Genomic DNA, 27,011 nt, shown 5'->3' with positions numbered 1-27,011 from the left:
CTACTGTTTTTTTTTCCTTCCACCATTCTTGTCAATCGTTCCCTAATGCTCTCTCTGAAATCTCTACAACCTTTGGTTCTTTCAGCTGATCCAGGTCCCATTTTCTTAAATTCCCACCTTTTTGCAGTTTCTTCAGTTTTAATCTACAGTTCATAACCAATAGATTGTGGTCAGAGTCCACATCTGCCCTTGGAAGTGGTCTTACAATTTAAAACGTCGTTCCTAAATCTCTGTCTTACCATTATACAGAGGAGTCCAAAAAAATGTATCCACTGTTTAAAAGTCCATAACTTGCAAACTAATTGACGGAGTTGTCTCATTTTTGGTGAAAGTGTAGCTTAAAGTCCAACTTAATTATATCACTGTAGGTGTTCGAAATGGTCACCATTAACATCCACACACAAACGATTTCGCCAAACTGCAGCACCAACTACTGACTGCAATGTGTTCAGTTGGATATTTGCACATGAATGTACAATGGATTCTCGAAGTTCATCCAATGTGCGTGGCTTTTGCCGATAAACAACGTCCTTTAGTGTTCCCCACAGGTAAAAGTCCAGAGGAGTTAGGTCTGGGGAACGTGGTGGATACTCCACAGCACCTCTACAGCCTCTCCATCTTTCTGGTAGATTTTCGTCACGATACGCCCTAACAAGATTTTGGTAGTGGGCTGGCGCATCATCTTGTTGAAAGTACACTCTTCCGTCTCTATACAAGTCTCAGATGGCAGGTAAAATGGATGTCTGAAGCTTCTGAAGGAACACCTCACCGGTGACTGTACCATAGAAGAAGAATGGCCCAATCAAGCCCCGGTAAGACAACCCACACCACACATTTACTCCTGGCAAATTCAAAGCTTTGTCTACATGGACGTTCGGATTTTCAGTGGCCCAGTAGATGCAACTGTGGCAATTTACTGTACCACTGCGTTTGAACTGTGCCTCATCAGACCACACAATCATCTCTGCAAACTCTTTATCGTTGCACACCGTGTTAGTAAACCACTCGCAGTACTCCATTCTACGATCTGGGTCATCCTCGTTCATTGCATGTAGCATTCGTGGGATGTAGCACTTCCACTTTGCTGTCTTCAAAATTCACTGAACACTTGAGCTACTCACTCCAGTTTCACGGGCACACTGTCTCACAGACTTCTGTGGTGAGCGAATGAATTGTTGTAACACATGACGGGAGTTAGCTGGACTTGTTACTGTTACCGGTCGTCCAGATTGTTGTGCGTACATCTTTAACACAGCCTTCGGCTTCAAATTTGTCTCGAATACGACGAATCGTTAAACATGTCGTTGGCTCTGTCTGACACTCATTTTGCCATTGCCGTTGAACCTCATTAATGTTTTCGTACTTAAAATACCACTTCAAAACTGACTTCCTTTCATCGAATGTAAGCCTTGCGCCAGCCATGTTTACTCAAGTAACTATGTGCAACTAAGAACAAAACACTGACTACCTGGTCAACTGTCATCTGACAAAACAAAACAACGCAATAGAACGCTTGTGTGGCAATTGTCGGAACTACAAACTATTGCAATACCAAAGATGAGACAACTCCATCAATTAGTTTGCCACTTATGGACTTTTAAACAGTGGATACATTTTTTTGGACCCCTCTGTATAATCTATCTGAAATCTTCCAGTGTCTCCAGGCTTCTTCCACCTATACAACCTTCTTTCATGATTCTTAAACCAAGTGTTAGCTATGATTAAGTTATGCTCTGTGCAAAATTCTACCAGGCGGCTTCCTCTTTCATTCCTTACCCTCATTCCATATTCACCTACTACTTTTCCTTCTCTTCCTTTTCCTACTATCAAATTCCAGTCATCCATGACTATTCACTATCTGAATAATTTCTCATATCTCATCATACATTTCTTCAATCCCTTTGTCATCTGTGGAGCTAGTGGGCATATAAACTTGTATTATTGTGATAGTTGTGGGCTTCGTGTCTATCTTGGCTACAATAATGCGTTCACTATGCTGTTCGTAGTATGTTACCGCGCTCCTATTATTTTTATACATTGTTAAACCTACTCCTGCATTACCCCCTATTTGATTTTGTATTTATAACTCTGTATTCACCTGACCAGAAGTCTTGTTCCTCTTGCTACCAAACTTCACTAATTTCCACTATATCGTTAATCAATCCTTTTCCCTTTTTAAATTTTCTAACCTACCTGACCAATTGAGGAATCGGGCATTCCATGCTCTGATCCGCAGAATGCCAATTTTGTTTCTCCTGATAACAACATCCTCCTGAATAGTCCTCGCCCGGAGATCCGAATGGGGGACTATTTTACCTCCAGAATATTTTACCCATGAGGATGCCATAATCATTTAACCACACTGTAAAGCTGCATGCCCTCGGGAAAAATTACAGCTATAGTTTCCCCTTGATTTCAGGCGTTCACAGTACTACCAGCACAGCAAGGCCATTTTCATTAATGTTACATGGTCAGATCAGTCAATCGTCCAGACTGTTGCCCCTGCAACTACTGAAAAGGCTGCTGCCCATTTTCAGATTGTATAGAAGAAGCAATACAATGTTCCAGAAGAAGTGGAGGAGGAGATTAGTGTTTAACGTCCCGTCGACAGTGAGGTCATTAGAGACGGAGCGCAAGCTCGGGTGAGGGAAGAGTGGGGAAGGAAATCGGCTGTGCCCTTTCAAAGGAACCATCCCAGCATTTGCCTGACGCGATTTAGGGAAATCACGGAAAACCTAAATCAGGATGGCCGGAGACGGGATTGAACCGTCGTCCTCCCGAATGCGAGTCTAGAGTGCTAACCACTGCACCATCTCGCTCGGTCTCAGAAGTAGTGCTTTCTGTTATTTAGTAGAAGGCTGATAATTTATCAAAACTTCCAGTCCAGACTCCAGCAAGCAACAACAATGGTGAAGAAGCCCACATCACTGCTAACTTTGTCTGAACATTACTTCAAGAAGCATCAGTTCAGAATTTAAGAGTTACAGCACTTGTAATCTGAACATATGCACTTTTCACACAAATGAGTGTGGTCAGACTTCAGCCCAAGAACACCTCCCAGCTGCAGCAGAGTTCATCTGGTGGAATGATCATTGACAGAAATTCCAGAATTCCAAGAAGACAGACGCTTACTGCTTGGCATGCATGGGAAGTTAGCAGCTCACACATCAGATGTGTGATCCCTCTGTTGTAGGGAGCCACTACCGAAAAGGTACATAATGACACCACCATTTGTGATTGGCTACCTCACTGACTTTTATGCGCATAAATTGCCGTAAGTAGTTCTTGTGTGCTGATCTTTATACCTTTAAGCAGTTGGTGCTATTTAAGGTGTTCTCTGCCAGTCAGTTCACACTATAGAAAAAAATTTTAAAGTGGAAGTCAAACCTAAAAGGTGTTTAAAAATACCTTCACCCAAAAAGCTTACATAAAATAAATAATGATGTAAAAGAAGAACACCCAGAGACAGCCAAAACTACATCAAAAACTGTTACCTTGGGAAGAACAGTCCGAGATGGAGGACTAGCACAACAACGGAAGTAGGTGCTATAATAGATTGGGACTCCATGCTTGCCACGCATGTACTTATGAAATAGTCATGAGCTCCCTTGGGAGGTAGTCACTGGAGCTCAAGTTGTCTACCACACTCCAGTGGACAGAATATGTGTCAGCTGGAGAGCAGATTAAGATGTAAATGGTGGAGAATGAGCATGCCGCTGTGCTGAAATGGGTTATTCTTTCTGTAGAAAAGATGCTTATGTTCTCTAATCATAAGAGTGTGTTGACCTTCCGGCTCCTGGGGTAAGTGTAGTTACAGGTCCGAACAGCATTTAAGAGCACTGAAATATATTTGCAGATTTTTGTAACTGTGGAATGCTGTAGAAAAATAAATTCTTATGATCAGATAGTAGGTTCCAGTATCATTCACTTGTCAGATGCAATGATAGGTTTTAAAGGGGCATCATTTCAACCTGTGTAAACATTCCCTTCCTCCTCCTCTCCCCCCCCCCCCCCCAACTCACTCACACACACACACACACACACACACACACACACACACACACATTTTCCACTACCAGGTGACCTTTTTCTGTGCTCTGAGCATCTAATGGCTGTCTCTCTAAACTCATGTGATATGCAGAGAGCAGAGGCATATAAGTAAGGTGGTGATTCCTGTACCACACAATGAGAACATTGTTCTAGGTGCTTACCATTGTCCAACACTGACCTGGCACGTGATTTGTTGGAATACTGTCCCTGTATCTACAGTAACATTCCACTATTGTCTAGGGCAACCTCTGTCATCAGTACATTACTCTGGAGACAGTGGGTTTTCCAAATTGAAATACTCATGGTAAATGCTTACACAAATGGGTGACTTGCACAATCTCTGAGGAGTGCCCCATGTGTCAGGCACCCACAATCTGACCATGATCAAATGTACTTATAGGGCTTGCCTTGTCTTTCTGCACAGGAATGACACAGAGACGGCAAGTATAAGGTCTGACAACATCCCACTCACACAATACATTAGAGTCATTCCATTCAACATGGTAACAGGCGTACTCGATCTCCAACTAAATTGACTTCTCTATTTCAATTGCTCTGAAGTATAAAATACTGACTGCCATCAAAGGTGCCCACACTTCCCTTCTTACCTCATGGGAACATTCTGATAAAACTGGTTAGTTACTAGGGGTAGATCTTATGTTGATACAAGCATCCTAAGGAAGGCTGCTCTGCTGTAACATCTTCACAGGTTGAAATCAAACAATAGAAAATCCGGCATGTTGTTTCAGTTGCCTGAGACTGCATTCGTTCGTTCGTGTGTGTGTGTGTGTGTGTGTGTGTGTGTGTGTGTGTGTGTGTGTGTGTGTGTGTGTGTCTTCTATTGACGAAGGCCTTACAGGCCGAAAGCTTTATCAGTGACAGTCTTTTTGTTGTGACTATCTGTGCCTCAGTATGTCTCCTATATGGTGAATAGCAACTTTTCTTTTCATAATCTTGATAGGTTGGGTACCAATAGTACACACTTCCTGCTGGTAGTTGGTTTAACGGAAGATTCTGAAGCATCCGTACCATCCCCTCTCGTGATCAGTTACAGAAATGAGAGTTGTCTCAGGTAGAGCTCCATAAAATTGAATAAGATTAATTCAACAGGGGTATTGCACGTGCAGCAGGGATTTACCCCACCACTAAGTAGCTCATCTTGGAGCTGACCCCCCTTTATTTTACCTTTCTCAGATTTTAGATTGTTCAACCAATATTTCCATTTTCTACAAGACACAACACTACAATGATTTTCTGAGAAGTAGGCACAGAAGCATGCCTAGAACATTCAGTCATAAAGGACTGGGAGAGTTTACTAGTCTACCAGCTAAAAAACAGGTTACCAAACTGTGTATGCAATGAAGACTGATTCTCCTGAGATACTAGCCTTATGCCCAGTGGAACAAGGGGGAGCAAGGGTAGGAAGACACAGAAGCATAGACAGCCTAGGATATATGTAACAAAGTATTCTGAAAAATAATCCTCAGCCACAGATGTAGTACACACACTACTGAACAAACACTGGAAGACAACAAATGTGACAACATTTGTTTTTGTCACTAGTATTGAATTAACAAATGGCACTGAATAACAAAGTAAACATATTCTGAAAATCGATGATCACAAAATAAAGCAAAAAAGTGTCACATTTATTTATACCTTTAAAATAACTGTCTTCCCTTCCACTTCCAGAACACCATCACCCTCCCAAACTTTGTGCTTTCGTGTTGACTGTTTTGCCCAAACGACATTGAATACCCTGAAGGAAAATTAGTAATTTTTTTTATTTTTATTATTGAGCAAAAATGAAATTCAAAAGTATAAAATAATTTCAATAGTACTAGCTGCAGAAAACTAAAAAAAAAGAAAGAATGTAAATACCTTTTCTCAGGGTCGTTTACTAAGACAGCATCTTATTTTCTCCTTTTATTGCTTCTTGTGAAATTTTCACATGCCCCAGGACACCTGATTTCACATTACAGCTCTCTTCTGGCAGTGTGCCACTACCAGAATCACAATGCCTTTGTTCAGTATCTGCTGCCTTATTTTTTGCGGAAAATAAGGTCCAGAAGTGAATCAGTATCACGTTGATTTATTTGGAAATCTGATCCTAAATTATGAACAAAAAAGAGGCCTATTTCATTACAGAAATCACTCATGTACATGTACATGCTCACACTCAAACAAAACAAACAAACAAACACACACACACACACACACACACACACACACACACACACACACACACACACACAGACAGAAGGGAGAAGTGGGGGAGGACAAGTGGTAGCGAGAGGGAGGTATGAAACTCACGAGGGGGCAGTGAAAGGGAAGAAGGAGGAGTGAGAGCGACGAGGGGGAGAGGGATGGGGAGAGTGGGAAGAGGTAGATGGGTAAAGAGTTAGAGGGGGAGGGGGAAGGGGGAGGTAGAAAGGGGAGGTGGAGGACGGAGGCGCAAGGGGGAGGGGGAGAGGTGGAGGTGGTGGGTGGGGGGCGTGAGGGGGAGAGGGGGAGAGAGAAAGAGGATGGGGAGAGGGTGGAGGTGGTGGGTGGGGGCGTGAGGGGGGAGAGAGGAAGAGGAGGGGGCGAAGGGTGCGAGGGCGAGAGGGTGTGAGGGCGAGGGTGACAGGGGGTGGTGGTGAGGTGGTGAGGGGGGGATGGGGAGGGTAGGGGGCTGAGGGCCGGGGGGGCGGGCCGGGGGGGGGGGGGACGGGCCGGAGGGGGAGAGTGGCATGTGGATGGGGAGCGGGACAGAGGGAGGGGAGAGAGAGGGGGACGGGGGAGAGAGGGGGGACGGGGCAGAGTGAGGGGGGACGGGGCAGAGTGAGGGGGGACGGGGCAGAGTGAGGGGGGACGGGGCAGAGTGAGGGGGGACGGGGCAGAGGGAGGGGGCAGAGGGAGGGGGCAGAGGGAGGGGGCAGAGGGAGGGGGAGAGGGAGGGGGGTGGGGCAGAGGGAGGGGGAGGGGGGTGGGGCAGAGGGAGGGGGCAGGGGGAGGGGGAGGGGGGTGGGGCAGGGGGAGGGGGAGGGGGGTGGGGCAGGGGGAGGGGGAGGGTGGTGGGGCAGGGGGAGGGGGAGGGTGGTGGGGCAGGGGGAGGGGGATGGGTCAGAGGGAGGGGGAGGGGGAATGGGTCAGAGGGAGGGGGAGGGGGATGGGGCAGAGGGAGGGGAGGGGGATGGGGCAGAGGGAGGGTAGGGGGATGGGGCAGAGGGAGGGATTGGATTGTTGGTTGGTTTGTGGTATAAAGGGACCAAACCACAGGAATATCAGTCCGTTTTTCCTGATGCAAGCAAGACTCGAGGAACGAAAACACCCAAAGTACGCTTGAGAAAGTAAAAGGGGGAAAAGGAATGGGGAAATACATCTAAAAAGAAAACGAATGGAACGAACAAAAAATAGGGAAAGGTACACAACATGGAAAAGTAGAAGAAGATATTAAAACCATAGAGCAGATGGTCTGGGCTGGCTGATCACAATAATAAAAAGAGGATGAGCCAGCCACTCTGCAACACATTAAAATGTCCACCCCAAGAAGACAAGGCGAGGTGAACACATGTAGGGAAAAGATGACCACCAAGACAGACAAATGCAAAGCATGAGCGACAGAGTTAAAATGGAGGGAGGGTGGCGGCCTCGGAGAGAAGGCTAAATGCTATCCACATCAAGCGGGTATTTGCCTGGTTTGAGCACTGGAATGATGGTGCTGTCTCACCATTGCGATGGAAAGATGCCATCTCAGCAGTTCCTCTTGAAGATGACGAGGAGATGTCACTTGTAGTCGGACGAAAGATGGTTGATCCTCTGACTGTGGATAGAACTGGACCAGGAGCTGTATTGGGGCAATGTGCAAGGATGCTAAGAAGCTCTCACTCACCGTTTAAGGGTGCAAAATGCTGGGGGATAATTCTCCAATGCTCCAGTACAGTGCTCAGTAAAGTGCTCGGCAATTGTGTTTGCATTGGTAGATAACACGCCACTGATGTTAATGCCAGTGACACCTGTCGGGGTCTGGTACCCACAAACACATCTGGTCTTCGTCCAGAATTGGGAAGGTGAAGTATCGCACCCAATGGACGAGATGTACGTCTCCCAGCATTCTTGTTTCTGTGGTTTTATAAGCTGGCGAACACAGGCATGGAGCCATTCTATTAGGTGCTCTAAGGAAGGGTGCTGCTTATGTCACTGTATATCTCGCCAATACTCTTTAATGGCCTCAGCGATTTCCAGCAACCACCAAGGTACTGACTTTCGCCTGGGGTAGCATAAAGAACAAGGGACTGTGTTTTGTGCCCCAGAAACGATCATTCTAGTGACCTGCTCAACTACCACATCTATGGTACCATGTGGGGGAGATTCAGCAGTGACAGCAGAGGTGAAAGCTTCCCAGTCTGCCATGTTTAAAGTCCACCTTGGTAGACATCTGGGGGAATGGAGCTGCGGGAGTGACAGCAAGATGGGAAGTGGTCACCACCACACAAGTCATCGTGGGCTCTCCAGTGGACAGATTGGAGAAGTCCTGGGCTGTAGAGGGATAAATCAATGGCCGAGTAAGTGCCATGAGCCACACTGAAATGTGTGGGGGCCCCAGTATTTAAAGAGACGTTTAAGAGACAGAGGTCGAGTTAAGACAGGAAAGTTTTGACATCTCTACCTCACCCAGTATGCCCGGTGCCACCCCACAAGGGGTTATGGGCATTAAAATCTCCCAAAAGTAGGAAAGATTTAAGGAGTCGATCAATCAGTGAAGCCAGTGCATAGACACTAACTCTACCTGATACACTATTATAGCCACTACAGTTCTTCTAATATGGTTTATCATCACAGCAGTAAACCATCACCTTAACCTTTCAGGCGATGAATCACCCTCAAAGGACAAGATGAAAGCACTGGTAGCAACCCTGTTGTCTTTTCCCTGTAAATGCGCCAGATTAAATGAACACCCCGCCATTCTAGATTGGTGCAGAGTGTATCATCAGACTGCAAGAGGAGGTCACGATGGAAAATAATCCTATGGACCATGTTGAGGCTTTTATGGGGAGAGGTGGAAACAGGAATATCACCCAGCCAGTCACAAGCAACTAACACCTGGGACTGGGATGGGGATGCTTTCTGAATCAAGACTGCACCACTTCTGATCTTTGACAGGGCTGTCACTGCCCCAAACATATAATAAAGATGTTCAACAAAAAATTGAGGCTTCGTAGGTAGCAATTCTGCTACAGACTAAATATCAAGACGAATATGGCTCTCTTCTTTCTGTAGACCTAGCTTCCTCCCATGGTGTAGCGAGGGAGGGAAACAATTTAGGGTCATATCTGTCAGCATTGTACTTTATCTTGCCCTTCTTATAGACTGCTGGCAACGTACGGTCACTAGCAAGAGATGACTTAGTCCGCTTCACTGCAGGTCATCCACCCTGATGCCACCCACTCCGATCAGGGGCTCTCCCCACGTGTACCACCCAGCCACAGCAAAGGCAACCTGGCATGATGGCCATTCCCGGGAGTCCTGATGCCCCAGGCATCTACTCCTTGGTATATGTGGCAAGTTTACAGCTCAGGCACCAGCAGTGTGATCCCTGTGTTGTCAGGGGGCTATAACCAAATGGGTACATGATGGCCCCACTGCAAAGGACTGACTACCATGATGGTTATTGGGTGCAGAGAAATCCAATATTGTCATGGGGGCAATAGAGGACACGAGACAACGGAAGCAGATGACATACCCTCGCTGAAATAGCTGAATTGCAGGTGGAGATGCAAAGCTATGACAAGAGGTTCAGGAGATCAAATCCAGGAGCACTACAGATAACTCGATGGGAGTGAGTGAGTGAGTGAGTAAGTGAGGGAGGGACAGGGTGAGAGAGTGTTAGGTTGTGGGAAGCAGGGAACTGGGAACAGCATGTACGGTAAGCTCAATGTCAAGACAGGAGAGCGAAAAGACGGGGAAGCAAAGTGGCAAGAGAGGGTAGGATGGGGGTAAGGATAGGACAACTGAGGATGCGGATAAAAGTGTATCCAGAATGAATCTTTCACTATTCAGCAAAGTGTCTGCTTTTCTGGAACTCCCTACCAATTATGTGTGTGTGACACACCTGGACTTGATCTGGAACTTAACCTTACTGACTGAGCAAGCCAGATGAAAAATACAATAAATAACAAAATTAATTTCAAATACAAACTGAAATTGGAATTGTTATTCTAGCTTCTCATTTCCCACTGATATATGATCCTTCTATGATCCTATGAGACACAGCCTGCTGGGGAACAGCACACTTCTTCACAGTAAACACATCCATGACTGTTTAGTCACCTAAAGCTTTATCCTTTATCCAAAGATCCAAATATATGCCCTAGCTTTGCTTGGTCTTTTATCTGTTGCACAAATTAGATAGTCCAATTTTTCTAATAGGTACATCTGCCGTACTGCTTGTAGAGCAGCAGTGAGAGATTTGAAGCAGAAAAAATGTTCTGTTGTGGATGTTTGTCATCCCTTCCAGTCTCTTTGGGGCCTAATGAACTTTCATGTCCTAGCTTCTTAGTAATTCAGAGAAAATCTCTGCTTGTAACCATCAGAATAATCATGAAACAGACTTGCAATGGAATAAAACTCACCTTTAACAATATTCTGTTGTGTACAAGACAGTTTAATTCAGGCATGCTTCAAATTACATTGGGCTTTTGAACTAGCCTGGGAGACAGTTTACTCCATGCCTAGGTTATTACCTTGAGACCTGATACATCCAGCTCTATTTAGCTTTCTTTGGCAAAGACCACCAGATGGCTCCATCAAGTCTGATGACTTTCTGAATGTCCTCTTTAATGTCTGGATACTAGACCCTACAAAATGCCTGTGACTGTGTCAATAATTAATAATTTTTCCCTGTTATGAAGAGAAACTGCCATGTTCAGAGAGTTCAATTGCCTCTGCACACATACGCAGATATGACTGCAGCATCTAGAGGTATCAGGCCCTTGCTGATGCCTAAACAGAGCTGTAAGAGCCAAATTTGAATCTTATGAAGCCTTTATAGGACTTCACAAAGCAAAGTGTGTGTCCTCATTCTCATTAGTGGACACACTTCAGATATTCAGGAATTTCAGGCATTCAGTTCTTCAGTTGTGGTATACAGTTTAATCTGTTGTAAAAGATTGGAACCAGAAATCATATAGATTAACTGAAATTTAAAACAGCTTCTCCCTGTTTTGAGCTCTTACTGATTAAAAATCTGACATGAAATTAACTCAAACTTTTTTTTCGTCTGACAAGAACCTAAATCTTAATTTATGTCCATTCTTCCAGTCTTCCAGTCTTTTCTCAGTCACTTATGAATTCCCAGTCAACGTCATAGGGCTGGATGAATAATGGAAGATTGCCAAATAATCCATGAACAGTGAACATTTAACAAGAGATGTACTGGCAGGAGTGAAGCTGTGAGGGCAGGTCCTCAGTTAGCTTCGGATAGCTGAGACAGCACAAGCACAATAGTCAAGATACCGGGTTTGATTCCTAGTCCAGAGCACAGTTTTAATCTGCCAGGAAGTTTCAAAACAGTGCACACACCAGTGTAGAGTGAAATGTCTATTATGGAAACAACTCTACTAACTGTGACTAGGGTATTTTTCTGCAAAATCTTTCCACCTATGAGTGCTAGTCCCACAAGATATGTAGGAGAACTTCTGTGATGTTTAGAAAGTAGAAGGGAGGTACTGGTGGAAGTGAAACTGTGAGGGCAGTGATGAGTCATGCATGGAATCTTAATTAACAAGAGCACTTTCTGAGAAAGATAAAGTTGCAGATCTGAGCCCCATTCCAGCAAATAGTTTTAATCTGAACAGGGCGAACTGCGGATAGAATGCCGTTGATGATTCTTGCAGATTAAGCCACATCTAAAATACTGCCTTGGGGGAATGACAGTCCCATGAATAAAATGGTTTCATAAGGCAGTGTCAACATAGAACTAGGAGTAATATTCCCCTAGGAACTGACAGACATCATTGTAAGTCCTATCGTGGAGTTCACAAAGGATATTTATACCTCCAAGAATTAGTGTTCCACTAATCAATGTAAAAACCACAATGATTAAATACCATCACTTGTTCTTGTATGAATCATCCAGCAGTATCAGACATGACCCTAGGAGATTTCAGATTACAAAAACCACTGAAGCAACAGTTGTCCACCCCATGGCACTAGTGATAATGACACTAAGTGGCAAGAGGTATTGGTCTGGCTCAGGGGCTGTTTATTGCACCTCAAAGAAAGTTGATTTCATATCCTCCATGGAGAGCGAGTATTGATAAGTTTTCTCATTGTTAGAAAGATTGATTGGTTGCTTGAGTGGGAGTGCAGGGGGAGAACCAAACAGCGAGGACATCACTCCCATGATCTAAGATGGGAGAAACCAAGGGAGGTACAACATAAGCAGAACAGTCCAGTTGAGGGAAGGGATAACGGACAAACAAAGAGGGAAAGGGAATGGCAGGCCAGCAGGAAGAGGAAAGTACAGGATGGAGTGGGTGGAAACAGGGAGAGCAGGGATGGCCCAAAAACACTATACATGGTGGGGTACTAGCACTGCCATGACCTGTTCCAACACCCACACTGTACCAGATCACAATACAATGGGGACAACACCAGGGGAAGAAGACACACATAAAGCAGGAACAAAACTGCACAATAGATCAGACAAAATGTAGGGAAAAAGGCGGGGAGAGACTGGCTGTTGTAGAGGCATGACAAAGGCCTCCACAGCCAATGCTTACACTAACTGAGGGTCTCAAAAACCACAGGAAAATTCATAGACCAAAACCTGAGAAGACAGACAAATTCCGTGAAGAAAACTGAGGACAGGCGTAACCCTGCAAGGGTCATCTGGTACAACACCTAAGGCAATGAAGGTGGGAGGGCATATATAGTGCAAAAGGCCAAAAGGTGGGGGCAGTCCAGCAAAATATGGATCATGAGGGAAGCTCCGCAATTACAAAGGTGCAGAGGGGGGCGAGAGAGGGGCTGCGACTCACTGCAGAGTAAAAAAAACCATGGGTCAACCTACTATGGCCAATACGAAGACGGCAGAGGACAGTATATTCACACTGACAGAGGAAAAGAGAGGAAAGCCACATGGTGGGAGGCTCCTGGATGGTGCAAAGTTTATTAGACAGGGAGTAGCCTCCCAAGTTGGCCCACAAGTGAGCAAAAAGAGATTTGATGTCAAGCTGCAAATCCACCCCCAGAGGGGTCGCTGAGAACAGAACGTAGGTGGCCGATCCCCCAACCAGGTGCTCAGCAAGTTCATTATCCGGGATACCTACGTGGCCAGGAAACCAAAGGAAATCACCCAAACAAGCAGCATCGCCAACATCAGCGAGTAGGTCATGGATGGCAGAGATCATAGGATGGTGGGAAAAACTCCTAATAGCAGACTGAAGACCTCTCATTGGATCCGTACATAACAAAACTTAGGCAAGTGAGCACCATTTAATGAAACAGAGGGCCTGATAGACGGCCATCAATCCTGCAGTAAGCATCTCAAACATGGCAGCTAAGAGATGGTGTTCTGTGCCAACAGACGATGTGAAGGCATATCCCATATGATCAGCAGATTTAGAGCTACCGGTGTAAGCAATGGCATCCCGAAACTCCAGAAAGAGTATACGGAACAAACAGTGTAACACCTTTGGAGTGGAGGCGGCTTTCGGGGAGGGGGGGGGGGGTCTTAACATGGGGAAGACGACGAGGAGAGGAGGAGAAATAGAAATCATGGACAAAGCAAGGCCAAGGCCAAGCCCAACCAAACCCACCCGAGGGCGGACAGTGGGCAGACAACGGCTCGAAGTCATGAAAAGAATAGAGTAGTAGCAGTGAGCAGGGGAAGAGCAGATAGTGATGGCATACAAAAATAGGAGGTGTGACAGCGAAATCTAAAGGGGAAGGGATCCCAGCATCAATCAGAAGACTATCGACAGGGCTAGTGCAAAAGGCACCAGTGGCTAAACAAATACCACAATTGTGAACTGGGTCTAGGAGTGCGTAAGGGGCAGCTGATCCATAAACTTGACAACCATAGTCCAGGCGGGACAGAACAAATGACCAGTAAAGGCAGAGAAGCATTGAATGATCTGCACCCCACGATCAACCCCAGAACAGGGTTGACCAATGGTCCGGCAGAGGCCACAAGTCCATTAATAGCGATGAGAAAAAGGAGAACAGTTAATATGGAGCCCTGCAGAATGCCAGACTCCTGGCTCCACAGAGAGCTAAGAACAGTGCCTATCCAAACTCTGAATGATCAATGGGACAGGAAATGATGAATAAAAATCGGGAGGGCGACACAAAGCCCCCACTCATGGAGTGTAAGAGTGATGTCATGCATCAAGTTGTCTTGCAGAGCTTATGAAGATTAAAGGAAACATGACAAGCTGGCAGCACTGAGGAAAGGCCTGCCGAACTGCAGATTCCAATCAAAGCAGATGATCGATCGGAGGCCGTCCCTCCTGAAGGCAGCACTGGTAAGGAGACAAAAGATCCTGAGATTCAAGGATCCAATTGAGCCACCATCTGTTCTAGTAACTTGCAAGGGACACTGGTTTGAATGACTGGCCAGTAACTGTCAAGGGAAAACAGATACTAGCCAGGCTTAAGGACAGGAACCAAAATACTGTCTCTCCACTGAGGGGGGAAAATGCCTTGGAGCCAAATATCGTTAAACACGAGGAGGAGATATTAACACTGTCGAGGATTGAGGTGTTGAAGCAATTGGTTATGGACAGAATCAGGGCGGGAGCTGAATCGTGCAAAGAAGGGAGAACCAGAACAAGCTCCCATTCAGTAAAAGGTTCATTGTAGGATTCCACCTGACAAGGGGTAAAACATAAGCGGGAACTTTCTGGAGGAGGAAGGCAGCTAGATAGGAGGTTGATGCTGATAATGTCACAAAATGTGTCATAAGGTGTTCCGTGAGAACTGGAAGATCTTTACAAATCCCACCTGGAAAGGCAAGGCCCATAATGGAAGACTGCCGTTGGCACCAATGACAAAGGGAAAGAAAGAAAGAGAGAGCGCAGATGGGTGACAAGATTAATTTGAGGACCTCTACAAGAGGAAGAAACAGTTTGTTCAGGTGATAGAAGAAACATGCGGTTCATTGGAGGGTATAGAGAATCCAGTATTAGAGTCAGTGAGACGTGTGATCAAATACAGCAGAAAAGACACATGACATTCCTTCAGAAATTCTAAAATCATTGGACCAAAGGAAAAGTAAATTAGTACTCAAGTTATTGTGTATAAACTATGAGCTTAGAGACATACCATCACATTTTTAAAAACATATCATCCACAAAAAAGGGTGGGTAGATGTGAAAATTATCAAACAAGAATGGGAAAGTTAATGAGGTTTTGTTACATGATCAGTTTGGCTTTGGGAAATCTACATTAGGCACCAGAAAGGCAGCTCTGATGTATTTTATAGCATAAGCAAAACTTTAGAAAAACCAAAGCTCCGTCATAGGATTTGTCAACACAGAAAAAGTGTGTGACAACGTAAAATGGTGCGAAAAGTTAAAATTCTCAGAAAAGTACATACAAGCTATTGGGAAAGACAGGTAATACATGCGACATAGCAATACGTATCAACAATCATGAACAAAGTGCTCGGATTGAAATGGGACATATAGCAGGGATGCAGTCTCTTCCCTACTGATCAGCCTGCACACTGAAAAAGCAATGAAGGGAATGAAAGAAAGGTTCAGCAGTGGGATTAACATTTAGGCTCAAATGAGCACAGAATATGGACTAAGAATAAACTGAAGAAAGATTTAAGTAGGCCTACTGAGAAAAAGCAAAAATGAGACTAATACTAAACCTAACATCAAAACTGGGGACCACATAGTAGACAAAATGAAGGAATTCTGCCATCTTTGAAGCAAAGTAACACATGATGGATGAAGCAAGGATGACACAAGAAACCTACTACTATCAAACATAGGCCTTAATATGAGAAACTAACTTCTGAGAATGTGTGTGAGTTGCACAACACAGTATGGAAATGAATTGTGGACCACTGGGAAATTGGAAAAAAAGCGAATTGAAGAATTGGAGATGTGTTACAGACAGATGCTAAAAATTAAGAGGACTTAGATGACAACAAATGAGGATCTTCTCCACAAAATCAGCAAAAAATGTATATGTGGAAAACAATGCCTAGGAGAAGGGACTAGATAATAGGACATTTTAAGACGAGGGCACGCCTTCCATGGTGCTACACTGGACTTACATTAATAATAATAATAATAATAATAATAATAATAATAATAATAATAATAATAATATTTTATTGTCGTTAAGCTGACAGAAGCAATAGACAACGTCAAATTACAAAATATAAACAAAATTATATGCAGGATTTATAAGTACAATATTACAATAGTTTTATAAATAGTCAATAGACAGGAGATACAATATATAAAGTGATGTAGTACAACCAAATCAATCAGAATGTTCCAGTACAAAATACAGGAAAAAGTCAGAATACAGAATACCAAGACAGGAAAACATATTATATACAAAGAAATATTACATCAGATTATAATAACTGCTCTTTGCAACCGTGCAGAGAAAAACAGATTAATGGTTATTACTACCTACTAACAAGTAAGTAACAAGAACTGCTAATGAAATAATTAATATTATTACTAGCTAACTAGAACTGCTAATGAAATAATTAATACAGTATATCGGGAGCAGCCAAAGTTTATAATATTAGCCTATTTGATTTTGACTGCAATCAAGAAATTCATCAAGGGAATAAAAAGGATGCTCGACCAGCCACTCATACAGTTTTGGCTTATCTTTTCAACAGGACAATCGAATTTACAAAGAGAAAATTTATTGCAACATTTGGAACCTACTACATGACAGCTTTTTAAAGACTTAGTTAAATGTTGAAAAGGTACATCAATGTGTTTCCTGTTTCTCTTATTATACGAATAGTAAACCATAAGAAATAATGCTCTGAAAGAAGGCAAAATATGCTGATCTGATACACAACCTTTTAATCTTCTCAACAAACAGACTACTCTAGAAAGCCTAGCAGATATATAGTCAATATGGTAATTTCAATTAAGTTTACTATCTAAATATATACCAAGAAATTTAACATTATTTGAAACATTCAGAAATAAGGTCTCTCTTAAGCTGAAAAACATTAACTGTGTTTTATTTTCATTTAGTAAAACACCGTTTGGTCTGAACCATTTTGATGCTTCACTGATAGTATTTTCTGTTGTATTTTTTAAAAATTCAATTTCAGGGTCATTGTTGATAAAGGCTGTATTGTCAGCATATAAGATTGAATGGGAACTTACATTAGATGGTAAATCATTAATCATAATCAGAAAAAGCAGTGGGCCAAGCACCGAGCCCTGAGGCACACCACACAGGACATCGGCTACATTGGATCTATCTTCATTAATACAAACAATCTGTTTACGGTGCTCCAAAAAAAAAAAAAAAACCAAGAATACCCAAGCCACTGTTTTGAAAACCTACAATCTCTAATTTATGCAGAAGTAACTTGTGGTTCACGCAATCAAATGCTTTACTCAGATCACAAAAGGTGACCAGAGCAAACTCCTTATCTCCAAATACCTGGAGAACCTTTTTAACGAGCGAATCAATAGCATGAGTGGTCGATCTATTTTTCCTAAAACCAAATTGCTCATTGGAAATAATAGAATTATTATCTAGAAAGTTACACATTTGGTTATACATAACAGTTTCTAATACTTTAGAAAAAGCAGGACGACGACAGTTCAAACCCACGTCCGGCCATCCTGATTCAGGTTTTCCTAAACTGCTTCAGGCAAATGCCGGGATGGTTCCTTTGAAATGGTGTGGACATCTTTCTTCCCCATCCCTCCCTAACCCAATGACGTCGCTCTTTGGTCCCCTCCCCAAAATCAACCAACCAACCTTCCATAGTACTAGAGGGAGCCACCAAGGACATAATGGGCAGAGACTGGACTGTATCCACTAAATAACTGAAGACACTGGAGTGAGATGCTCTCCAAGCCCCCAATGGCATACTTAATTTGTTTCAACATTAATGGATCAATGATAGAATTCACTGTTAACATTGCCACCATCAGAGAAAGCAAGAAAAAATAATAATCCAATGAGCACACAATACAAACTAAGAGTATACAAAAGGAAGGCTGAATACTGAAAAGTGACGAATTTAGGAATATACTACAGTCCCCTAAATACCACTCCCAAAAGGACCACAATGGCAACACCATGCTAACTATCACATGGACAGAGGCATTTAAGCAATGATTTTTCTCCTGCTCCATGCTTGAATGCAACGAGAAGAAATCCCAACATTAAAAGAGCATTTAGTAAGGCCATTCAAATTTAGGCCTACTGAGACCTTAATAATAGTCTAATTATTCACACAAGCAAGCAGAGCATCATATTCATTCAACAGTCCCAAAAGAAGGTAATCAGGTGAACTGAGTGTTCCTGAACTTCCGATAACTTATTGAAGAACGTATTGGGTAAGTTTCTTACACGGAAAACTTACATTTCAAGCTCTGCCCATAAATTCATAATTACACGATTCTAAAATTTGCAGTTGGGCCATACTGTCACTGAGATCTCTGGGAGTGATAACATAAGAGGATATGAACTGGATTCTTATCTCTGTTACAACTAAAGTAAAATTTCAGTATAGTTCACTTCATTGGTAGCACAGCCCGACTGAAAAAAAAATGGTCTACTGAAACAATTTTTGCAGCTGTTCTGGGATACTGATTCCGACATTCTGCGAAGTATTTGACAGTCAACTTTCACACATGCGCATAAGGTGTCTTATTGAAGCACGTATGGCATTGAATAGCCGCTAAGTTCTGCAAGTGAAAACTTATTAAGCGAAGGGAGAATGTGTAATGATTTGCTTGTACACAAGTGCGCTGAATGTGAATGAACTTTGTAGATGTGCGTGGGATTGTAGATGTGATTCGTTTACAACATACGTTATCACAGCTTTTAGGTACATATATCACATTAACGCTTCGCTAAGTGCCAATCTTTACGTAAACAGTTAATAGACATACAAATAACACATTAACACCTAGTGGAAGATAACATGGGAAATATAAAAACATGTGTACTTGTCCCTATAGTTAAATTTGTTCGTTTGCGACTTTTCAATCAATCCTCCTTTACTACTCACCGAAGTTTCTAACAGAAGCTTGGGGAAAACCCGCTTTGTTCACGTTACCTGCCGCTCCACCCTCACTATATTTTACAGACGGTGCGGCCGAGCGTCTCATTCTTTATTATTGCTCTATTAACAGCACTTCAAATGCACTTCAGGATAACACACGATAGTTTCACACAACCACATTGTCTACTTCTATTCGAACTTGTTTTACCCGCGCACCAAAGTGACATCAAAACATACTACATCAGAACCAAAGATGTTGTTATACTCGTCAGGTCATTACAGTCTGTGGTAGCACAGGCAAGACAGTGGTATCACGGAAGGATCTGTCTACGCAAATATCTCCACAAACGTCTTGCATGCAATAAGTTGCCGCAAATCTCGACACTCACCATCTGTCGACAAAGCAACGAACTTTCAGTGACAAGCGGCTACTCTATCGCGAATAATATTTCAGTTCACGACAGTTAAATTCATGAAATTCTTCTGTGGTCTATGTGGTATCGTCCGAGGAGCGGGGTGTCAAAGCAAGGTTGGTACATTGCAAGGAAACACAGGAAAGTATAGTCGCTGTGTGCTACATCAACGAATGAATAACACCAACGTAGCCATGCCTTTTAGGGCTTCGCTACGCCCCCCGTAATCGATGGTTTACTTGTGGTTGAGCAGACGAACGCTCACTAAACAGGCGACGGTTGAGCTAGCGATGTCGAGACATGTTGACATGCTAGCGTTCGCGGCCGAGGCAGCCAGCCAGCCTGGCCGCTTCGGAGCCGACCGATCGCCCACCAGCCGGGCTTGACCCACCGTCGGCCCCATCGCCCGATTCCTGCGAAGTTACTGGACCTAAATTCGAAGGTGGATGCTTCTTCTGATAATTATCGTTGCCATTATTTCTGTTGCCCTGGTGTACTCTAGCTAAGTTGACCTCATGTCTTTTAAATTATTATTACTATTCCTTTTGTAACTATAATTTTCACTTTGGTGTACACTCTCGCTGCAGTCTTTATTTAAGGCATCAAGTGCGTCCACAAAGAAAAACAATTCTTCTACTATTTTCCACCCCCTACATAATATATCTTTCCTCGCGTAAATGGGTAATTGTCTTATTAAAATTCTCACTAATCCCTCTTCTTCCATTGGCTTATCTAAGTACTTTGCCCATGTTAAATGCCAGTCGAAGTACTTTCTCATTGTTCCACACGTATTATTGTAATACTTTGGGTCCCACAAATCAGATAACAGTTTTTCCTGTGGACTAGGGGACCAGTATTTTTCCTTAAATTTCTTCTGGAAGTCTCCCCAAGAAGAAAAGGTTCAAATGGCACACACCCATGCCTGACGGAGGATTCGCACCTGCGACTGTAGCGGTCGCGCGGTTCCAGACTGTAGTGCCTAGAACTGCTCGGTCACCCCAGGCGGCAAGAAGAAAAGTTCTCGATATTTACAGTACTCTACTCTCAGGGTTCCCTTAAAATGTACCCCACAGCAAATTCAATTTTCTTAGAATCTTCCCAGTTCTTTGGCAAGACCTGGTTGAACTTTCCAAATATGTGTTGGGTGTACATCCCTGTCCAGCTTAAACTTAGGGAATTGCCTGGATAATCCTGAATTGGCCCCCAATTGTAGATAAGTCATAACTTCACTAGTCAATACCACATTAGGAGAAGTCATCCTATTGTCTGCTTTATCATGTATAAGTTTAAATTCTTTCCACAAGTCATCTATAACCTTTCGGGTATCTGAAAGTTAAGCAGAAACAATAGACGAACGTTCCCGGATGTTATTGTCTCAGTGACTTTTCGATCTATAATTCCTTCAAATTGTTCCTCCTGACTACTTATATTTACTGTATCAGAGTTGGCTATTCTCTCTTGGCAACTTCTTTCTACATTTTCTACTCGTGTATTAACGCCCGTAATTTGCGATTGGATTATTGGTATTAATTCGCTAGTCTTATCGACACTCCCTTTTAAAGTATGCAGTCTCTGTCTTACAGCATCAAACTTAACATTAAACACATTTTCAAATGATCCTAACCTTCCACTAAGTTCAGACTCCATTTTATTACATTTATCTTCAATATTAAATTCTAACTTTTTTATCAAATCCTGAATTTGATCATTCTGTTTCTCACTAAAGTCAGTGAACAGTTGATTTACATGGAGGTTTAAAGAGTTAGTTACTTCATTCTTTAATTCTAATTTCAAAACATGTACTTTATTACTTAAATCGTCAATTTCCGTCTTTAAAGCCCCTTTACTTTCGTATAGACTACCAAATTCTTTGCTTTGCGATTCTACTTTGGCGTTTAACAAATTTAATTGAGAATTTACTGAGTTTAGTTCTTTACTTAAGGTTTCATTTAATTCCTTACTTAAAGTAGCATTTTGAGCAGCTACAGTTGCATTTATTATTTTGAGCTTTGATTAGGTTTACTAATTCAGACCAGTCTGGCCCTTGCTTACTAATTTTCATAGCCATGCCTGGTTTTGACATTTCTCCAATTTGCTGTTCGTGATCCATATTCTTATGATATTTAGAGCCAGTAATCATTCAAATAAATTCAACTCAGAGTATAATAACTACACCAATAAATGTCACTCTACTGTTGGTATCACTTCTTGCTAAGGCACTAAAGTTCTATTTTGCGCTCACCCAGCATATAATTCTCACAACGTCTATGAGCGTACGTGTAATCAGCACATGTGAACAGCAACTGGTGCCGGCGGCGTCGGATGTTGTTTCTGTTTCGGCGTCACCGCAATGTGTGTGACATCTGTATGCTCATCCCCCTGGATCTTCTTAGCTGAATTATTCTCGTCGTATCTCTTCTTAATCTAATACGTCGAGGCCTTCTTCCGGTCTTTTAACGTTATTACTTCGTTACGTCTTCAATTTTGTTGCATCCACAAATTTTTCCATTTGATTTTTGGACTTAATCCAGTTACATGAAACAGTTCTCTTGTCTTGTTATATCTGGTTTCTGTGGCAACACATCATATCATCCTCTTCGATTCCTTCTCAAAATTCCGGTTTTTGCAAGTCCTTTTCACTGGTCACCACGCTCTAACGCTTTAGACGATAGAACGTGTGGAGTAAATATACAAACTTTTGTTTTCACCAATTAACGATATATTGGAGTACGTAGAATAACATTCTCGCATTTCACATGTAAATATCTCTGTCTTCTGGTATTTCACTCGTATTTCGAACCTTAGAAACGCATTAAATTAACATTCATAAGCGAGTTGGTTTAAGAACCACTCATAAATATGAACATGTCTTGCTTCTAGCAAGTCCAACACATGAATTACTTTAAAGTCTAATTTTATTTCTTCATTTGTCCTTAAAAATCGTCGCAGTCACTCAAAGCACAGAATAATACATAAACACTCGTTGTTCTTCTCTACAGATACACTGAAACTCTATGGATCGTACAGTAGGTACTTGTCGGCCGCCGTTCGGCCGCCGCGTCCACAATTTGCCCATGACTGTTTGTAGACCTTCACACACAAACATGCAATGTGCAGTAGGTCAGATTCGTCTCTCTCAGTCTTCTATTTAAAATATCGTGTGTTCGAGACAGAGGAAGGCCATGTGGTTCTAGAATTTACACAGAAATTCCCAAAGCATTACAACATGTATGGTTGAGAGCAGCACTGCGATTCCTTGCAACAGGAAGAAGTTACGAAGATTTAAATTTTCGACAGCAATGTCCTAGTAAGTATTGAGGAAAACTATGCCTCACACACGCAAAGCTATATAATTGTCCTGAGGAAGGATTTCATGAAAACAAGTGAAGTATCTCACTTGTGCAATATATCAATTCTGACATGTTACATACAACATTTTTAGATGTATAGAAATATTTCCTAATATAAAAATATTACCTCTAACTTGTCATAACTGCTATGTAGACGTGTTTGGCCCCGTGAACCATAGACCTTGATAAGGTGTGGTTGCTTGTGTGTCTCAACGATACAGAATGCCATACTGTAGTCACTTCCACAATTGAGGGTTATTTGTGGAAATGCCAGAAAGAGATGTCGTTCCTGAGGAGCGAAGCAGCATTTTCAGAAGCTGCAGCAGCATCAGTCTGGATGACTTATAAAGGCACATCTGCATGCCGAGCGTGAGTTTCCTCGGAAACGCGAAATATTAATTAAATAAATAATCAGTGACAAATAAATAAAGCCTATGGCACACAACTGCAGCGCTGTGTCGCTGATAAAACAAAAGCACAATTACGTTACTCGTATGTTTGATTAAGAAAGGAGAGCTCTGGTTGAAGTGGTGCGAGAAGCACGTATTTTATTTTATTGTCTGGCACACCGCCATATTTCATGTTATAGAAAATTACTGCGAGTTGCAACCACACTAGGCACTCGATTCTGTAAAGAATTTATATTTATAAAAGTAAGTAGGATTATGAACTGTAGGCTTATTCATTGAATATATCTGATTTAACTAACAGTGTAACTTTTTTATGTTTAGTAGACAATCACCTCTGTACGACGTTTTGGCATGGCTGGCAAATTATTGTAATATTGAGATTTAGATTATGAGTCCGCACCTACCGCAGCAGTCTTTGGAAACGATTTAACTACGAAGTCCGATTATTTCAATTTTATTTCACGGTCAACTAAGAGTAACATTGCCTTTACGAAAAAGCCATTGTCAAGCGTCTGATACCGAATAATTATCCAGATAAGCAAATATCAATTACAATTACAATCACCATCATACAGAATAATTAACATTAAAATAATTAATATTTTATTTGATTTTATTTTATTTATTTTATATTGGCGACTGCGTGTCGGACTTGTTATTTTGTCATTTGTTACATTGTTCTCTTTGTTTCATGTAAAAAATCAACTTTCTGGACCTGGACGTCAATGTATGAGAGATAACAAAATTTGAGGACATTGCAATTCTGAAATTTTGCCGGAAGACGCAAAGAAGCTTCCAGCAAAATAAGGTAAGACGCAGCATCCTTGCATTGGCAGGCTTGACCAGACGTATAATTCAGTGTATTAGCTTTTCAGTAAATTCTGTAGTGTTTCTTTTCCGCATAACAGTTTCAGTGATAAATTTCATTCTCAGTACTTTTCCCTAAACAATAACGTATGCAACAATACCAATACACGAGTGTACAATATGGCCGACTTCTGTACGATACGTAGTAACATGGACAGCAGCCATTACCAATAATCTCAAATTCAGTTTATATTTTTAAATTAATAGACAGCCATTGTTGCTACGAGCGATTCATGCTCAACTGCATTTTATTTTAAAATTAGTGTCAAATATTTTCTTGAAACATATATCACGTGTGGCATGGTAATAACTAGAAAACAATACGCAAAAATGGAACAGCAAGGACGTACTATTCAGACGCAATCCGACTCGGACGTGAGACAAGTGTTAGAAAATGACTTTACGACAGCAACCGGTAGTGACGATTCATCAAACATTGACGCAAGTGTTGACGAAAATTTTGACAATAGGCCGTCCACCACAAAAATTTCAAAGTCTCAATCAGAGCCCATGTTAATGCATGACGTCACGTCTAATGACGCGGCGGGGGCAGAGACCTTGCAAACGGTAAACATTGCCGACATGTTACAAATGTTAATCAAACAGAACGCCGAAAACATGGCAACCTTAAAGACACAAAATGACGCAATTAAATCTGACCTCATAGCACTCAAGACAGGTAATGACACTTTATGTAAACGTGTGGAACTTATAGACGCCACACTGACCAAACAGATGACTGAACTCAGTACTAAATTTTCCCAGCTTAATACGAGACAAGAAAAGACTACAACTGACGTAGCACTTTTACAGACACAAATATAAAACCTTAATGTCACGTGTGAAGTTCTTACTGAACAAATTCAAACATATCCTTCAGTACATGACAACCTTGAAAAACGAATTACTGACGTACAGAATAAATTTGACAATGTTGAACAACACCTGACTGACATCTTACAATCTGATGCCACAGCTCATTTTGAAAATATTAATAAAGAATTTAATGATTGGGTAGTGAACAAAGACAAACATTTTGATACATGCTTACGTGAAAATTTACCAACAATTGTGCACGACTCCGTAGCGCAATACATTACTAATAACAAACAGCTGATCAGTGACGCAGTACAATCCGTCACTGCACCCATGGGACAATTCACCGATCGACCACAGTCTGAATGTAACGAAAATATCAGTCAAAATGTACAGTTCAGAAACCAATATACATTCGAGTATGATACACACATTCCGCACACGACAAATACACAAGAACAAAACGCACCACGACTACAACACATACCACGATGTGCAAACACAAACACAAGCTATTATCATGGTAAACCACAGCAACATTATCGTAATTACTCGCCAGCTGGACATAGCAGTAATTACAGTGGGACAAATCCATATCATAATGCAAAGGAAGACGAAAGCTTAATGAAACACAGGCAATTTCAGATTTTTATCCCAGAAAAACGAACCATTCATCCGGTGATTTTTCTTAAATCTTTTAGTAACGCATTTCCACGCACTTGGAGTGACCGGAAAAAGATTTCATATATTGTCGGTTACATCCAAGGCGATGCAGCTATCTGGGCATACAGTCAAGCTGACGTATGTACCACGTACAGTGAGTTTGAGCGTGCTTTTCTGAACAAATTCTGGTCGCAATCCGTCCAGGAGCGACTCAGAAGACAAATTTTAGAACCTGAAACTTTTAACAGTAAAAATGGCAACTTACGCAGATATTTTGAAAAATACTTGAACATGGGACACTTTTTAGACGAACCAGTCGCAACGCGTGATATACTCCGTGCGTTGAAGGCCAAATTGCCTTTCAACATTAAAGAAAAACTTCTACATATCCCGGATGACGATTCAGATTATTTTTTAACAGCTTTAGATTCGGTTGACATGTTACTTGAAGACCAGCGCTTCGCGCGGCAAAACAGCAGCCACAATGTTTACACTAGTGGTATGCAAAACATGCAGGCTTGCCAACACAATTCTGGCGCGCCCACAGTTGGATACGCGGTACAACAAAAACAGCAAACTCACATGCCGTCTCAGTACGGAAATCAAAATCAACACGCGTATTCCAATACAAACAATAGTTACAACAGTAATAACACTTCATGCGGCAATCCATACAAAAGGCACCGTGGTAATAACTACAACGGTAACAACGGATACAAAGGTAATAACAAAAACACAAACAGAAATAGAAATAATAATAACTACGAGCCAAGACAGCATCAAGGTTGGACTCGTAACGATCAGTACTTTCATTCAAACTCTGCTTTACCACAGCAGCCACCAGGACAAAATTGGAGCATACCTTACGACCGACAGGTAAGTTATAATGCGCAACAGCAACAACAACCGCAAAAGTTTGGAGATCATAATAGGCAATATCCGAATGTGAATATAATAGAAATGACACTTGATGCACAACCTCAATCTGTGTCAGTACCTAGTACAAATGCTAATCCAACAAACTAGAAACAGTCACTACTTTGCCCCAGGTCGTGGCTGAAGAATTCTTGGGGGGCGGCTTCAATGTTAATCAGTTATTTGACACCACACTTGAACAACAGAATAATGATATGCCGAGTAATTCTAAACAAAAACTACCTGTTTTATTTATAAGATACAACCACAATAACAATATATCAGATGAACTTTTACAAGA

General features: G+C 42.1%; 1 protein-coding gene across 1 annotated transcript in view; it reads right to left on the bottom strand.

Moving 5' to 3' along the window:
• The window catches only part of LOC126176466 (DNA repair and recombination protein RAD54B-like), a 359,746-nt gene that overhangs the window by 320,669 nt on the left and 12,066 nt on the right, over positions 1-27,011 (bottom strand). Inside the window, exons 2-3 of the mRNA XM_049923623.1 lie at positions 5,932-5,962; positions 5,710-5,809 (exon numbers count right to left, since the gene is read on the bottom strand). Of these exons, the coding sequence (XP_049779580.1) occupies positions 5,710-5,809; positions 5,932-5,962 (131 nt within the window). The remainder of the gene's footprint in view (positions 1-5,709; positions 5,810-5,931; positions 5,963-27,011) is intronic.

The sequence above is a fragment of the Schistocerca cancellata genome, chromosome 3 (genome assembly GCF_023864275.1).
Source record: "Schistocerca cancellata isolate TAMUIC-IGC-003103 chromosome 3, iqSchCanc2.1, whole genome shotgun sequence".
NCBI classification, from domain to species: Eukaryota; Metazoa; Arthropoda; class Insecta; order Orthoptera; family Acrididae; genus Schistocerca; species Schistocerca cancellata.
Note: the sequence above shows the minus strand (reverse complement) of the source record. Positions and strands in the feature narration are given on the sequence as shown.